This window comes from Heptranchias perlo, chromosome 1 (genome assembly GCF_035084215.1).
Source record: "Heptranchias perlo isolate sHepPer1 chromosome 1, sHepPer1.hap1, whole genome shotgun sequence".
NCBI classification, from domain to species: Eukaryota; Metazoa; Chordata; class Chondrichthyes; order Hexanchiformes; family Hexanchidae; genus Heptranchias; species Heptranchias perlo.
In genome coordinates, this window is record NC_090325.1 from 193,694,558 (window position 1) to 193,710,366 (window position 15,809).

At 42.9% G+C, this 15,809-nt stretch overlaps 1 protein-coding gene across 1 annotated transcript in view; it reads left to right on the forward strand.

Annotated features, from left to right (window-relative positions):
* metap1 (methionyl aminopeptidase 1) overlaps positions 1–15,809 on the forward strand; it is a 37,240-nt gene that overhangs the window by 17,414 nt on the left and 4,017 nt on the right. Inside the window, exons 5-10 of the mRNA XM_067994503.1 lie at positions 354–445; positions 5,166–5,249; positions 6,663–6,801; positions 8,367–8,498; positions 10,231–10,374; positions 14,703–14,768. Coding sequence (XP_067850604.1) covers positions 354–445; positions 5,166–5,249; positions 6,663–6,801; positions 8,367–8,498; positions 10,231–10,374; positions 14,703–14,768 — 657 coding nt within the window. The remainder of the gene's footprint in view (positions 1–353; positions 446–5,165; positions 5,250–6,662; positions 6,802–8,366; positions 8,499–10,230; positions 10,375–14,702; positions 14,769–15,809) is intronic.

The following is a 15,809-nucleotide window of genomic DNA, read 5'->3' on the forward strand; positions in this document are numbered from 1 at the left end:
CATCCTTGTAAATCTTTTTTGCACCTTATCCGGTGCATCTATATCCTTTTTGTAATATGGAGACCAGAGCTGTGCACAGTATTCTTAAGTGTGGTCTAACCAAGGTTCTATACAAGTTTAACATAACTTCTCTGCTTTTCAATTCTATTCCTCTAGCAATGAACCCCAGTGCTTGGTTTGCATTTTTTATGACAGTAGCCTTGATGGTGATCTGGGGCTAGTTTGCCTGACTTGCTCTCTTCTTTGCGGCCCTTCCCCCAGCCTAATCTCGAGCGCCATTTGGGCAACGTGTGCATTATGAGGGGAATCTAACATAATTTTATGTTAATCTGTGTTTTATTCTGTCTTTCAAGGTGTTTCTGAATCTGAGCAGTCCTTAAAGGGAACTTCTCAGATCAAAATTCTGCCGCCAGAGGACATAGAAGCAATGCGGGTCGTGTGCAAAGTGAGTTTTCAAGTTGAATCTCTTTTAAGCCGCTGCTGAATTTGTACAGGAATAAAAATCAGAATATCACACTGCTGCTTTTAGCCCTGCAATCCTATGATGGGAGTCCCCAAATCCTGATTATAGATCAATATATAGCAACCATTTTGTGGAATACTCTAAATTATTTGCATGAGTAATGCAATGCTGCTGTTTCTGTGATCAAACCAGTAAGGGTTACATAGGAATAGGAGTCGGCCATTCAGCCCCTCGTGCCTGCTCCGCCATTTGATAAGATCATGGCTGATCTGTTACAAAGTGGCCAATTCAAGTGTGTGTGTGATTTGGATTGAGATGCGCTGTTCTACAGCCTCTCTTTTTAAACAGAAACAACAACTTGCATTTATATAGCACCTTTAACGTAGTAAAACAGTCCAAGGTGCTTCACAGGAGCGTTATCAAATAAAATTTGACACCGAGCCACATAGGAGATATTATTAGACAGGTGACCAAAAGCTTGGTCAAAGAGGTAGGTTTTAAGGAGCGTCTTAAAGGAGGAGAGAGGGGCGGGGAGATTCATGGAGGGAATTCCAGAGCTTAGGGCCCAGGCAGCTGAAGACACGGCTGCCAGTGGTGGAGCGATGAAAATCGGGGATGCGCAAGAGGCCAGAATTGGAGGAGCGCAGAGATCTCGGAGGGTTGTAGGGTTGGAGGAGGTTACAGAGATAGGGAGGGGGTGAGGCCGTTGAGGGATTTGAAAACAAGCATGAGAATTTTAAAATCAAGGAGTTGCTAACTGGGGGATTACTTTGATGTCAGCTTGGCTCAATTGGTTGCACTCTCGCCTCCCGAACTTGAACACGTAATCTAGGCTGGCACTTCGGTGCATCACTGCTGCAGTGAGTGCTGCGTTATTGTCGGAGGTGCCGTCTTTCAGGTGCCACGTTAAAACCAAGGTCTGATCATTCGGGTGGATGTAAAAGAACTCCATGGCACGATTTGAAGAGGCGCAGGGAATTCTCCTGGTGTCCTGGCTTATATTTCTCCCTCAAATGATACCAGCAAAAAGAAAACGGGTCACCCGGTGATTCATCTCATTTTCTGTTTGTGCAATTGGCTGCTGCATTTGTCTACATAACAGCATAATGAAAAGTAATCCATCGCCCATGAAGCACTCTGGGGTGTTTTGAGTACACGAATGGCGCTGTATAAATGCCAAATTATTTCTTTGAAAAACGGCAAGTGCTGGAAATACTCAATGTGTCCAGTCAGCATCTGAAAAATAACAGGTTAACATGATGGGGTAGGCACTTTGTTAGCGCTGGAAGACAAGCAACCTCCCCCCGCCCCTTAGATGACTGGGCAAAAGAGTTTGGGGAAGGGGGAAACAGAACAGCAGCTAGAAGTCAAGTCAGGCACGCTGATTTTCAGAGAGGAACTAAATGGCCAGAGAACAAGGTTTTTGAAAGAATCTAAAATTGGTGGCTAATATACAGTGGTCATCTCAATGAGGCAATAAAAAGGCGTTAAGCAGGGCACAGGAAAGATACACAGGAAACCCTGCGAAGTAGAGCTGAACGATGCAGGCAAGAAAATGGGGGAAATAAAACTGCAAGTGTTGAAGTCTAAAACAAAACAGAAAAATGCATGAAACACACCAACCGAAAAGGGAAAGGACAGGACACCAATGGTACAGCTCCCTACCAGGGCTGTGCTTTGAATAAGTGTCTGCATCCAAAATGCCAGCCCATCTTTGCTCCCCTCCACCTTCTGTGAAAATCAGGGAGATAACATGAAGTGGGAAATTGCTGGCCAGTGTTTAGCTTGGTTGGAGCAGTGGAGGAGGATGGACGGATCAGAGTGGGAATGGAGAGGGGGGTGGGTTGAAGCAGCGAGCCACAAGCATTCAATTTCAACTGCCCGCGTAGGTATTTTGTCCGATGCATTCTGCAATTTCCAAGCTGCCTCCTTCAATTCCTCGTTTGATGCCATTTGCAAATTTGAATTGAGTTTCTTAATCCAAGTCATTGACATAGATTAGAAACAGCAGTGGTCCCAACTCAATACTTCCCTTCCCCTCCCCTCACAACTATACCTACAGCAGCACGATTCAGACAGACTCACAGCTGTGTGACATTCTTCATCTTTCTCTTGGGTATCAAAGCTGCTCACCGTTTTTGTATTCCCTTGCTTTCAGTTTTGTCCCTTTTCTAAGTTTTAAGTAAATGATTCATGAAACTTTTCTCTTGTGATTTTTTTTTTCTCTGAAATGGATTGTGCAGACTGTCCCCCCCCCCCCCCCCCCCCCCCCAGGAGCTGCTTTCCGCCCTTCTGGGGCTTCCTGGTATGTCCGAGTGCCCGTTAAAATGTCTTTCCTGCCATGATTACCTGTTCAGCTTTCTTGACTCTCTCGGGCAGTCTGGAGATTTTCCCCGACTGCCCCTCACACCTGCAGACTTGTACCACTAGATGGAGCTCCAGAGCCTGCAGATCTTCATACCTCCATCACTAATGCACTGAAGGAGCTTTGCTTGGTCCTGACTTTTCATGAGCAATGCCACTAGATCCTCTAAAATACATTAAACATGTATAGCAATATTGCATCTATCATGCTTTTGTTCTTATCACTTCCGACATCCTACTTTGGCTACTCCGTAAACTTGAGCACATCCGAAACTCTGCTGCCCCGTATCCTAACTCGCACCATGTCCCGTGCACCATGTCCCGTTCACCCCCCGTGCTCGCTGACCTACATTGGCTCCCGGTCCAGCAACGCCTCGATTTTAAAATTCTCATCCTTGTTTTCAAATCCCTCCATGGCCTCGCCCCTCCCTATCTCTGTAACCTCCTCCAGGCCTGCAATCCTCTGAGATCTCTGCGCTCCTCCAATTCTGGCCTCTTGCGCATCCCCGATTTTAATCGCTCCACCACTGGCAGCCGTGTCTTCAGCTGCATGGGCAATAAGCTCTGGAATTTCGTCCCTAACCCCCTCCGCCTCTCTTACCTCTCTCTCCTGCTTTAAGACGCTCCTTAAAACCTACCTCTGACCAAGCTTTTAGTCACCTGTCCTAATATCTCATGTGACTCAGAGTCAAATTTTGTCTGATAATCGCCTTGGGATGTTTTACTACGTTAAAGGTGCTATATAAATGCAAGTTGTTGTTGCTACACCTGTATATATTGACACGGATTTTTGTGTCACATTTACAACTGAGTGGCTCAAATTTTGTACTCGCAAAACTGAATAGGCAGGAAACGAGCCAATCAGCACATAGCGAGCAGGAATGGGGAAAAATAGATCATGAAGTTCAAAAAATTGTGAATCAAAAATGTGTAAACAGCAACAGCTATGTGGAACAACAACTTGTACTTACATAGCGCCTTTTAAAGTAGTAAAACGTCCCAAGGCGCTTCACAGGAGCGATTATCAAACAGAATTTGACACCGAGCCACATAAGGAGATATTAGGACAGGTGACCAAAAGTTTGGTCAAAGAGGTAGGTTTTAAGGGAGCGTCTTAAAGGAGGAGAGAGAGGCGGAGGGGTTTCGGGCGGGAATTCCAGAGCTTAGGGCCCAGGCGGCTGAAGGCACGGCCGCCAACGGTGGAGCGATGAAAATCGGGGATGCAGAAGAGGCCAGAATTGGAGGAGCACAGAGATCTCAGAGGGTTCTTTGGCCCTCATGAAAGATCATGTATTAAGCTGACGACTTGTGACTTCAGAAATAAGGTCCGGGATACAACACACACAAAGATTGCGCTTACCTATGCAATAGCATTTTCTGTCTTGTTTCAAGTGCCCGTTACAATGTTTTCCATCAAGAGGCCTATGCAGGAAACCTCAGTTCACGGAGGTTTCCAGAGCCATTGCTCTCAACTGCAGTGTCTCAGGGTGTTGCAGGCTGCAGATTCCAACATGCATTTGTGCCTGCAACTGCGAGAATTTTGCTTGATGATTGATAACAAAAACCAGCCATTCACATTGCATGCCGGAGTTTGCTGTTTGTAAGCCCCGGCCTCCTCCTGCCGTTCTGTTTATCGCTAGAAAATTGCTGCAGATGCAAACTCCTAGGGAAGCCATTATGATAAGTCATTTAAAAAAAAAAGTTTTGTATAAAACAACAATAATTTGCATTTATAAAGCACATTTAATGTCGTAAAACTCCCCAAGGCGCTTCACAGGAGCATTATCAGACAAAAGAGCCAGATATGGAGATATTAGGACGGGTGACCAAAAGCTTAGTCGAAGAGGTAGGCATCAATAACAAGGTAAAGCATGAACTCTCCACTTTTCCAAGGGGTAAAGCTTTGAAAGCAATAACAATGTGTATTATATAATGGCTGATGTGGGGGAAATCTGGAGCAATGAGCCATTGGACTAGATCACTTTTTTTTTTAACACCAAAATGAGTGATAGTCACTGCTAATATGTGACACTGGGCAAGGCTACGCTTGAAAGAAAAAAAGACAAGTGGGGCATTTCTACAACAACTAGCATTCATATAGTGCCTTTAACGTAGTAAAACGACCCAAGGCACTTCACAGGAGCGTTATCCTCTTGTATTATTTCATTGATCGCTCTAGCTGTTCGCAAATGGAAAATGGTGGAACTGTCCTTGTGTGTTTGTACTGGACCAAAGCTGTTGCACCAGTGCATGTACATTTAACGATACCATGTCTTTGCTGCATTCAGAGTTGCTGGAAGTTACCGTCTAATTTTAAACTATTTCACTTGTATTGCAGTTTGCCAGGGAGGTTCTAGATGTTGCGGCAATGATGGTGAGGGTAGGGGTCACGACTGAAGAGATTGACCACGCCGTTCATCTGGTATGGAGCTTTTTACAAAAAAAAAATCTATAGCATATGTTATCAAGAGGAGGTAACCAAAATTGAGCAAACTAGCAATCCTTGACCTATTAATCAAACCCTTTACCTTTTCCACGGAGCTTACCGTTAACGGATAGAACAATAACTTGAGGCCGGCAAGTTTTGTACTGACCTGTAGGATAGAACGATGTCGTTACAGCTGGAAAACGTGTCTTTGGATTCTACTCTTTCCTGCCCCCCCCCTCCCCCCACACCGAACCTAAAGAATATTTTCTAAGAAAGTGTGAGGAAAGGGTTAATCCAGAGTAGCAGCAGGATTCTGGAAGTGATTTGATGAAGTTTGCTAATGTAATACCGCTAATAATTTGTCTTTATATTGTAGTACAGTTCCCCACCACTTAAAACGTCCACGTATAAAACGTGCAGTTGCTTATATCGGCCAGAAAGCGACATTAACCATTATCCATTTGCATTAAAGTCAATTTCAAAGGTTCTAGCGCCTTAAATGCTCCGTTTATTTTGGGCAGAAACAGCTTGCTCACTCACTAGTTCGCACCCGGTTAAGGTGCATTGAATGGAAGAACAAACATAAGTAAATAACACGTCGTTAATGTTTGATTACCTTTTGTGTGTTTATGGCCATTCTAATCCCCCGCTAAGTGGTGTGGGGCATACAGTTTGAAAACTGACTGCGATTTAAATAAAGCTGGAGGTCAGAGTGGAGCTACACGGAAGGAAGATTCTTGTTGATTACTGAAATAACACTACCCCGTAACACCGGCCATCGCATATAGCGGGGCAAATCACGTTTGCAGGAACACGCCCGCTATAACTGGTGGGGACTGTAACGTTAACTTTTAACCTTTGTTAAGTAGTGTAGTGTGAGATTCTTAAATTTAACGTCTTAAAATCGATGCTACAATTTAATAGCTGCACAGCAAATTCTAAGATGGTGACCACTGAACTTTTGAACTGAGACTGAGCCTTAAAGTGTTTAACTTGCTTGTGTGAGTTAATCACCTGATAGGGAATGCGTACAAGGATGGCAGAGGTAGTCCTGCAGAAGGGAACTTCTAATGTGGCACGGTTTGGACAATCTCATTCAGAAGTCGTAAGGGATGACTGCAGGAAGCAGAAAATGTTTTGCAGTTGAGTTTGAAGTTTGCGTAATCTGGGAGGGGGGTTGAATTTATCCAAGCTATGTTATCCACGACATTGGTTTGCTCTTTTCCAACTTCTTAAGTTCGTGCACTTCGAGTAAATGTATGAGACATGGAAAAAGATTGAGGCACGAGGTAACTGTCCTTATTTGTTGCATTCAACAGGTGAAGTCTGGCATTTAAAATTGTATTTCAGATTTTTCAAACTTTGAATGTGAAAAGCTAACCAAAGGTGCCCCTCTCATTTGTTTAGGCCTGCTTAGCAAGAAACTGTTATCCGTCACCACTCAATTATTACAATTTTCCAAAGTCGTGTTGTACTTCCGTAAACGAGGTGATCTGCCATGGAATTCCAGACGCACGACCCTTGCAGGAAGGGGATATTGTTAATGGTGAGTTTTTATACAGCAAGTGAAGGAATGTGTGGAGTCTTTGTGGGAAGAAAAAGAAAGAACTTATATTTATGTAGCGCCTCTTTACACCTCACAGCAGTACTGCAAAGTGCTTCACATGCAGCGAATTAAATTGTGTAGTTGCTGCTGTGTGCAAGCCACTTCCCTGTCGGCGTGGTCCTACAAACAACGATGAAATGAATGAATGATCAGTTCATCTGTTTTTGGTGATTGCGGGAGAAATATTAGCTAAAACGCCAGGCAAAGAACCTGCTCTCTTTAGAATAGTGTCACGGGATCTTGAAATACTGGAACGGGCAAATGGGGCCTCGGTTTAACATCTCGTGATGGGCGGCACCTCTGATGATGCAGCACTCCCTCAGTCCTGCTGCTGAAGTGTCAGCTTAGTTTACGTACGTACGCCATCGCTCTTTCTGGCCACTGTCTAAGGCTGAACCAGACCTTTCACAACCTTGGCGTCCTGTTTGACTCCGAACTGAACTACCGACCACATAACCTTTCCATCACTAAGACCATCTACTTCCACCTCCATAACTTCGCCCACCTCTGCCCCAGCCTCAGCTCATCTGCTGCTGAAACCCTCATCCATGCCTTTGTTGCCTCTAGACTTGACTATTCCAATGCCCTTCTGGCCGGCCTCCCACTTTGCACCGTCTGTAAACTTGAGCTCATCCAAAACTCTGCTGCCCTTACTCTAACTTGCACCAAGTCCCGTTCACCCATCTGTGCTTGCTGACCTACATTGGCTCCCAGTCCAGCAACGCCTCGATTTTAAAATTCTCATCTTTGTGTTCACATCCCTCCATGGCCCTCGCCCCCCACCCCCCCCCCCCATCTCCTCCAGCCCTACAACCCTCCGAGATCTCTGCGCCCCTCCAATTCTGGCCTTTTGCGCATCCCCGATTTTCTTTGCTCCACCATTGGCGGCCGTGCCTTCAGCCGTGTAGGCCCTAAACCCTGGAATTCCCCCCCTAAACCTCTCCGCCTCTCTCTCCTCCTTTTAAGACGCTCATTGACCGAGCTTTTGGTCACCTATCCTAATATCTCCTCATGTGGCTCGGTGTCACATTTTGTTTGATAACGCTCACCTGAAACGCCTTGGGGCGTTTTACTACATTAAAAGACACTATATAAATGCAAGTTGTTGTTGACTCATGCGAGCCCTTAGTGACGAGAATTCCTCTACGGCCTTTAAAGGGTGCACCGTGCAGAGTTCATAGGGTAGCCCAAGGTCTCCCCCATACAGGTCCCCCTTGATGTGGGAGACTGGCGGAGGATTCACCCGTGTGCCCCACACTGGTAAACGACTAACTGAAAAATATGGGCCGGATCCCATCGGAACTGGGATTGAATGTGTCTGCATCGATATCTGCCAAAGGCTTTAATCGCTGTGCAATATCCAATATTTTGTTCATGACGTCGATGCTCACCATCATTGTATAAAATTGTAATTCACCGATGCAGTTGCCAAATAACAACTTGCACTTTTTATTTTCAAATTCAGAATATAAAAATCTTGCAACTGAAAGTTATTTCTTTTACAGTGGATATTACAGTTTACCGCAATGGTTTCCATGGTGATTTAAATGAGACATTTTTTGTTGGCGAAGTTGATGAAGGGGCAAAGAAACTGGTACAGACAACGTTTGAATGCCTAATGCACGCTATTGATTCAGGTGAGGAAATGGCGCTAAATTATTCAGTCAGTAAACATTGATAGGTACAGAGACAGAACTGGAATGTATCCAAGTGCATTTTTCAATTATAGTATCCCCCCTATAAAAACAGAAAATGCTTGAAAACACTCAGCGGGTCAGGCAGCATCTGTGGAGACAGAGAAACAGAGTTGAACGTTTCAGGTCGATGACCTTTCATCAGAACTCAGATGCCCTGAAGCGTTTTGATGAAAGGTCCTCGATCTGAAACGTTTACCTCTGTTTCTCTCTCAGCAGTTGCTGCCTGACCTGCTGAGTGCTGCCAGCATTTTCTGTTTGTATTCCAGATTTCCAGCGTCCGCAGTATATAGTAAGCCCCAATGTTTTGTTTTCCACTTTTCCTTAAACAATATAATTTTTTTTGTTTTTTAAAAGCCTGACACCCATCTCATGTCCTTGTGTCATGAAAGCAGCAAATTGCTGTAAATACGCAGCGAGACAGATTAATATTTCAAGTGTAACCTTTAATCAGAACTTGCGACTAAGGGTCGTACCCTAAAACGTTAATCCGTTTACCGGCCTGCTCTGCATTTTGAATTTTTGTTTCAGTTTTTGAGATTTTATTTTTTATCTGGGGTTTTCATATTCCCTTTACTGAGTGCTTTTCAGTGGTACACAATGAGTTAGTTGCCATCCATGTGCAGTAAAGAACAAGCCTATTTTGGGATCAGCTGGTAACTCTGGAAGGTGAATTCCTGATCTTGGATTCCTATTCCCCCCCCCCCCCCCCCCCCATGACAAATTTAACTTGTTAGCAACTTTCGCAATATATTAAAAACCTGAAGAATAAAAGGTGAGTCCTGATTTGTTCTTGACTTGCTGATATTGTCATTCCATTGTATACAAGTTCAATCTGACCTGTTAGGTGTGGCATAATCATCTCTACATGCCTACAGATCAGTGTCCAGTTAAGAGCAACAGTTGCAGTGTCCCTTTTCTGTGACTCAACAACTTTAAAAAATATTCTGAGGAAAAACTTATTTCCTTGCGATTTAAAAAAAAATTACTCTTTTGTTTTTCCTCTGTGGCTCAGTTATTCACTGTATATCCTTGGAGGTCTCTTTAAATTAATTTGCACCCTTGTCAAGGTGCTGGGAAATGGAATGCTGTCACTTTTTGGATGCCCAGTGTCTGCATCTAGCACACCCAGGTTAGTGTAAAATAAACACCCTTGTACCGTGCTTCAGCGAAGTTTCTCAAAAGTGCTTTGTTAGCATTGGTCCAAAATCAGGCCCCTTGTTCCGTGTCTGAACGAGATTGCCAGTAGGTGTTGACTTGTGGGCCATTTTGTGCTGTGACTCGGAACTGAATAAAGATGGCCCAAATTAATTTTACATGGTTTTCTCTGCCCTAACAGCCTGGTCTGGATTTGAACTCATAGCCCACAGGTATACGGGCAGTTTGCTAATCTGCTGCTACCCGGAAAAGCATCTTACTCCAATCCATCAGCGGAACAAACAAATCACCATTACACCGTTTCTGTTTCTCTCAGTACGCAACACTACATCCAAGTTATCTGAGCGATGATGTGTATTGTTTTATACTGTAGCTTATGTACCAGATCTAGTTATTCAAGATCTGTTTCTGTTTTACAATTGCTCATTCTGTTTTTAATTAATTGGTTTGATATCTATATATATATTTTTTTAAGATGACCCTATCAGAATAAACTTTCTTTTGATTTCCTTTGCAGTAAAGCCAGGTGTTCGGTACAGGGAATTGGGCAATATTATACAGAAACATGCGCACGCAAATGGCTTTTCAGTTGTTCGAAGCTACTGTGGACATGGGATCCACCGACTGTTCCACACTGCACCCAACGTGCCACATTACGCTAGTAAGCCCTATCTGTTAATCCTATACAAGTGAAATGCAATTTAATGCTTTAGTTACTGTGTTTAACCATCTTTAGACGTTCAGTTCAGTGATTCAGTGCCCCAGCCTGATTCACAACTTTGTTGGTTCACGGTCGACCTGACGAGAAACTGCCTTTCAGTGATTGACCCAGACACGTGAACAGGTGTGTTTTTTTTTTCTCTCCTCTCCTGGCGCTTATTTCCATGCCAAAGGGTCGAGTACGTGATGTGCTCCCAGAGCTCTCCCACTCCCGATACTGGCAAGGTGAGTGAGCGGACCTTGGGTGTTACTTTATTCCTCCGTGTGAATCATAGAATCGTAGAGAGTTACGGCACAGAAGGAGGCCATTCGGTCCATCGTGTCCATGCCGGCCGAAAAGGAGCTATCCAGCTAATCCCACTTTCCAGCACTTGGTCCGTAGCCCTGTAGGTTACGGCACTTCAGGTGCACATCCAAGTACTTTTTAAATGAGTTTAGGGTTTCTGCCTCTACCACCCTTTCAGGCAGTGAGTTCCAGACCCCCCCACCACCTTCTGGGTGAAAAAATTTCTCCTCAGTGTGTGTGATCTCAATTTTTTTCTCTACCCTGACGGGGGTACAAGAGACCACCATGCAGGAGAGTCTTAATCTACACTGCAACTTTTTGCCCTCAAATTTCTACTTGGCCTTTTCAAATGTCTCTTTATAAAATAATGAACAAATCACCAATTTTAGTGGTTGTCAATAAGTTTGGCAAGTTTTGTGCTCTGAAAGTCCAGGACAAATTTTCATTGCAGTTCAAACTTAGCTGAAAACTATTTGGGTGGGGGGGGGGGGGGGTAAAAAGCAAAACTTTTATCTACATTAAAATTAACTTTATTAGCAAAATGTGTTACTGATGGAATTGTCACTTGGAAGTGCAATATAGTCCATAATAATCACTTTTACCAAATGTTTGGTGTCAGTATTTCATCTTTTAGCTTTAAGAATTGTTCTTAGTTTGTGAAGTTGGCGATTTCTTTCGGCTGAGTTCTAATGTGACCAAAACCAGTTAACTCTTTTTGTAGGTCAGTGTCTATAATGTTTCACTAGTGACTAAATCTCAAATGGCACGGAGGTTTATAGATTTGACTTTTAGCTAGAGCAATTCAGAGCTAATCTTGTTGCTCTGCTCTCTCTCCCTATAGCTCAGTATCTTGCTCTGCTTCAAATACTTATCAAATTTTCCCTTAAAAGGTGCAATGGTTTCTGCCTCAATCACTCCCCGTGACTAAGCATTCATGATCCAACATCTCTCTGAGTAAAGACACTTGGGGAACCGTATGGCCTACTCCTGCTCCTATTTCTTATGTTCTTATGACACTTCTCCCAACCACTCTCCTTGCTCTCTTAGTGACCATTTTAAATTGGTAACTCTTTGTCACTGATTCCCCCACCGGAGGAAATAGTCTTTCCCCATACACCCTATCAAAACCCTTCATAATTTAAAAAACCCCTATTAAATCTCCTCTTAGCTTTCTCTGCTCCAGTGGAAATAGTCTCAATATCTCAAGTCTCACCGCCTTAGTATAGTTTCTCATTCCTGGCATTAACCTGGTGATTCTCCGTTGTACGTACTCTATGTGCTTCTAATGTCCTTTGCATAACGGGGCACTGAAAAGTGCACACGATTCTCTAATTGTGACCTAACCCATTGTGTTGTGCAACTTTATCATTACATCTTGTACGCTATGCCCCTGTTTTGCTGTTGCATTTCATTAACAAATAGTTGTGCTTATAATTGGAACTGGTAATTTTAAAATATTTTATAAAAGTGACCTGTATGATAAGTATCAGATTTTGTATTACGTAACATGTCATTGCGAAATCATAAGCTATTTTTTTCAGACAATTTTTGAACGCTGAGTTGCAACAGCAAATACGCAAAACCTAGGTACTGTATAATGTCCAGTGAATAATTGTCTGAACAAATTATAGGCACCGTATTATTGTAAGAGGAGAACATACGAAAACAATGGACAGGAAAAGTCCAGCTGGTCCATCAAGCCTGTCGTGGTGCGACGTATTGGCCAAGACTCCGTCCACGTTTCCCCCCGCCCCCCGACCTCTGACCAACCATGCAATTTCCTGGGAGGGGCAAAAAGCCAAAGGAAATAAACTTATCCATTTTAGCAGGGCCGGGGGGGGTGGGTGGAAATTCCTGTCCGACTCCTTGAGGCGATCAGACAAGTTCCAGGGCAACACAGTTATCTGGAGACACACCCTCCAGTGCCTGCCTTTTGTACACTGTGATATCAGCCACAGTTAGGAACTTGTCCAACTGCCTTTTGAACATTTGCAACGAATCTACACTCATTGTGCAAGCCGGCAACTTGTTCCAAAGGTTGACTACAGGCTGAAAAGAAATACATTGTGATAGCTAACCTAGTTACATGTTTAGATAACTCATGTGCATGTCCCCGGCCCTCCCCAATCTATCTAACTCAAATAGCCTAATCATGTGGGCCGAATGTAAACCTTTCATTATTTTAAAGACATCAATCTCCTCAAAATCTATTCTTGTCGCTAGTAAAAAGATTCCGCTCTCTAAACCTATTGTGGTGACTAAGGCCTTTAAATTTGGTATCTGTCTAGTGGTCCTCCTCTCTCTACCTTTTCCAGGGCCTCTACGTCACTCATCATGTAAGGGGATCAAAACTAGTATTGTGATTTAATAGGACACACTTCGGGTATTAAAGCTTCCAGCCATCCTCGCTGATGGAGAAGCTATAATCATTTCATATTATTGTGATCTTACATGCATGAGGTAACAAGTGGTTTTAGATGCTTAAATATATCAGTATCATAAAGAACACAATAAACATAACTAGAGACACCGACACACTATAGAATGTGGGTTAAGTATTTAGTACCGTATAGAAAACCAGTATTCTAGATGAGGCCTAACTAAGATTTTGTGCAAGGACAATATAGTATTTGTTGTGTTGTATTTATTTGCGATGCCAGCACTCAATTTACTTTTGCCACAGCATTGCAGCACTGGTCGTGAACTTTCAGAGATTCGTGTATTGTGAGACCTAAGTCTTTGTCCTGCTCAACAGCCTTAAGTTCCCAACCCTGCACGGTGCACATGTATTTGGTGTTGACCCTTCCCACATGCATAATACTACATTTACCCATATTAAATAACAGCTGCAGGCCCATTTCCCCCATCGCATCTAGAAAGTTTTAGTTGCGTACCTCCACACTAAATGTTGAGATTTCGCCACTGCATTGTAATTGAAATATGTTGAACATGCTTTCTCTCCTACTCCTTTCTCTCAGTGAATTCAGTATGTATCATTTTTTTAAAAAAAGAAACTAGTACCAGAAATGCAGCAACTGCTTACAAGCACACGATGACTACATAAAAACTTTTTACAAAAATAAAGATTACACATATGGTCATTAAAAGCTTTGCACCCAGCTGGGCACTTTCACCCTACTATTAGTGATCTCTTCAGTGAAATTATAGGCTCTAGCTTAACTCTGTTCCAATGATTCATAACAGTAAATGAAATACTTGTGGCTGAATATGGTCTAAATACTTGACCCACATTCTATAGTGTGTCGGTGTCTCTAGTTACGTTTATTATGTTCTTTATGATACTGATATATTTAAGCATCTAAAACCACTTGTTACCACATGCACGCAAGATCACAGTAATATGAAATGATTATAGCTTCTCCATCAGCGAGGACGGCTGGAAGCTTTAATACCCGAAGTGTGTCCTATTAAATCACAATATACTGAGAGCGTATAACGACCAGGAAAGACTGAACAGGCTGGGGCTGTTTTCCCTGGAAAGGAGACGACTGAGAGGTAACCTGATAGAGGTCTTCAAAATTATGAAGGGTAGACGTAGATACGATGTTTACACTTGTGGGGGAGACCAAAACTAGGCGCCATAAATATAAGATAGTCCTAGTAAATCCAATAGGGAACTCGGGAGATACTTCCTTACGCAGGGTGGTTAGAATGTGGAACTCACTACCACGTGGAGTGGTTGAGGCAAATGGCATAGATGCATTTAAGGGGAAGCTAGATAAACACACGCGGGAGAAAGGAATGGTTAGATAAAGATGGATGGGAAGAGACACGTATGGAGCTTAAACACCGGCACAGACCAGTTGGGCCAAATGGCCTGCTTCTGAGCTGTAAAATTCTCTAGTAAATTTACGTAGTACCTTCTCTGTAATATCTACATCTGTACTAATTACTACAGAATCTGCTATTGACTGCAATTGTAAAAATGAGATAAAAGTTTAACCGTGACTTTGTTGTTGTAGAAAATAAAGCTGTTGGAGTAATGAAGCCTGGTCATGTGTTTACAATTGAACCCATGATTTGTGACGGTAAGATGTAAATTATTTTGTTTCACAAAGTTTCGTTTAATTCGTACGTAATTGGCAGACTAATAGAAATCTAGCAAAGTTGGGTTAAATGCGTGGTACATTTAGTCCGTGTTCATAAAAAGCCTATAAACTGGCTTGAAAATAGATCCCTTTGTTTTAGGAGTTATTATCGAGATAGAAAAAAAGAAAGACTTGCATTTAAGTAGCACCTTTCATGATCTTAGGACGCCCAAAACGCTTTACAGCCAATGAATTATTTTTGAAGTGTAGTCACTGTTGTAAGAAATGCGGCAGCCAATTTGCACACAGCAAGCTCCCACAAACAGCAATGTGATAATGACCAGATAATCCGAATTAGTGATGTTGGTTGAGGGATAACTATTGGCCAGGACACCGGGGAGAACTTCCCTGCTCCTCTTCAAAATAGTGCCGTGGAATCTTTTATGTTCACCCGAGAGGGCAGACGGGGCCTCAGTTTAACGCTTCAAGCGAAAGACCGCACCTCTGACAGTGCAGCACTCCCTCAGTACTGCACTGGAATGTCAGCCTGAATTATGTGCTCAAGTCTCTGGAGTGGGACTTGAACCCGCGACCTTCAAATGGCAACAGCAATGGGGTTTTTTTTGCATTCTTTTAAAATGTTAAAATCCGCAACATATTCCACCAAAATTTTTTTTTTAAAAGCCTTGGAATCTTTTGCAAGATTTGGTTCTTACACTTTTATCGATCTAGCAAGATTTAACTGACAAGAAATAGTTTCTCCAAGTTTTTGCCTTTTTAGGCTGTTTCAGAAGGCAATGAAAAATGACCAGTTTGCACACAGAATAACTAAAGGTTCTGTGTGTTAAGTATATTTGTTACTTCAGTTATGTGGAGAGACTGGAGAAGCTGGGATTGTTCTCATTAGAGCAGAGAAGGTTAAGGGGAGATTTAATAGAGGTGTTAAAAAAAATTATGAAGGATTTTGATAGGGTAGATAGGAAGAAACTATTGCCAGTGGCAGGAGGGTTGGTAACCAGAGGACACAGATTTAAGGTAATT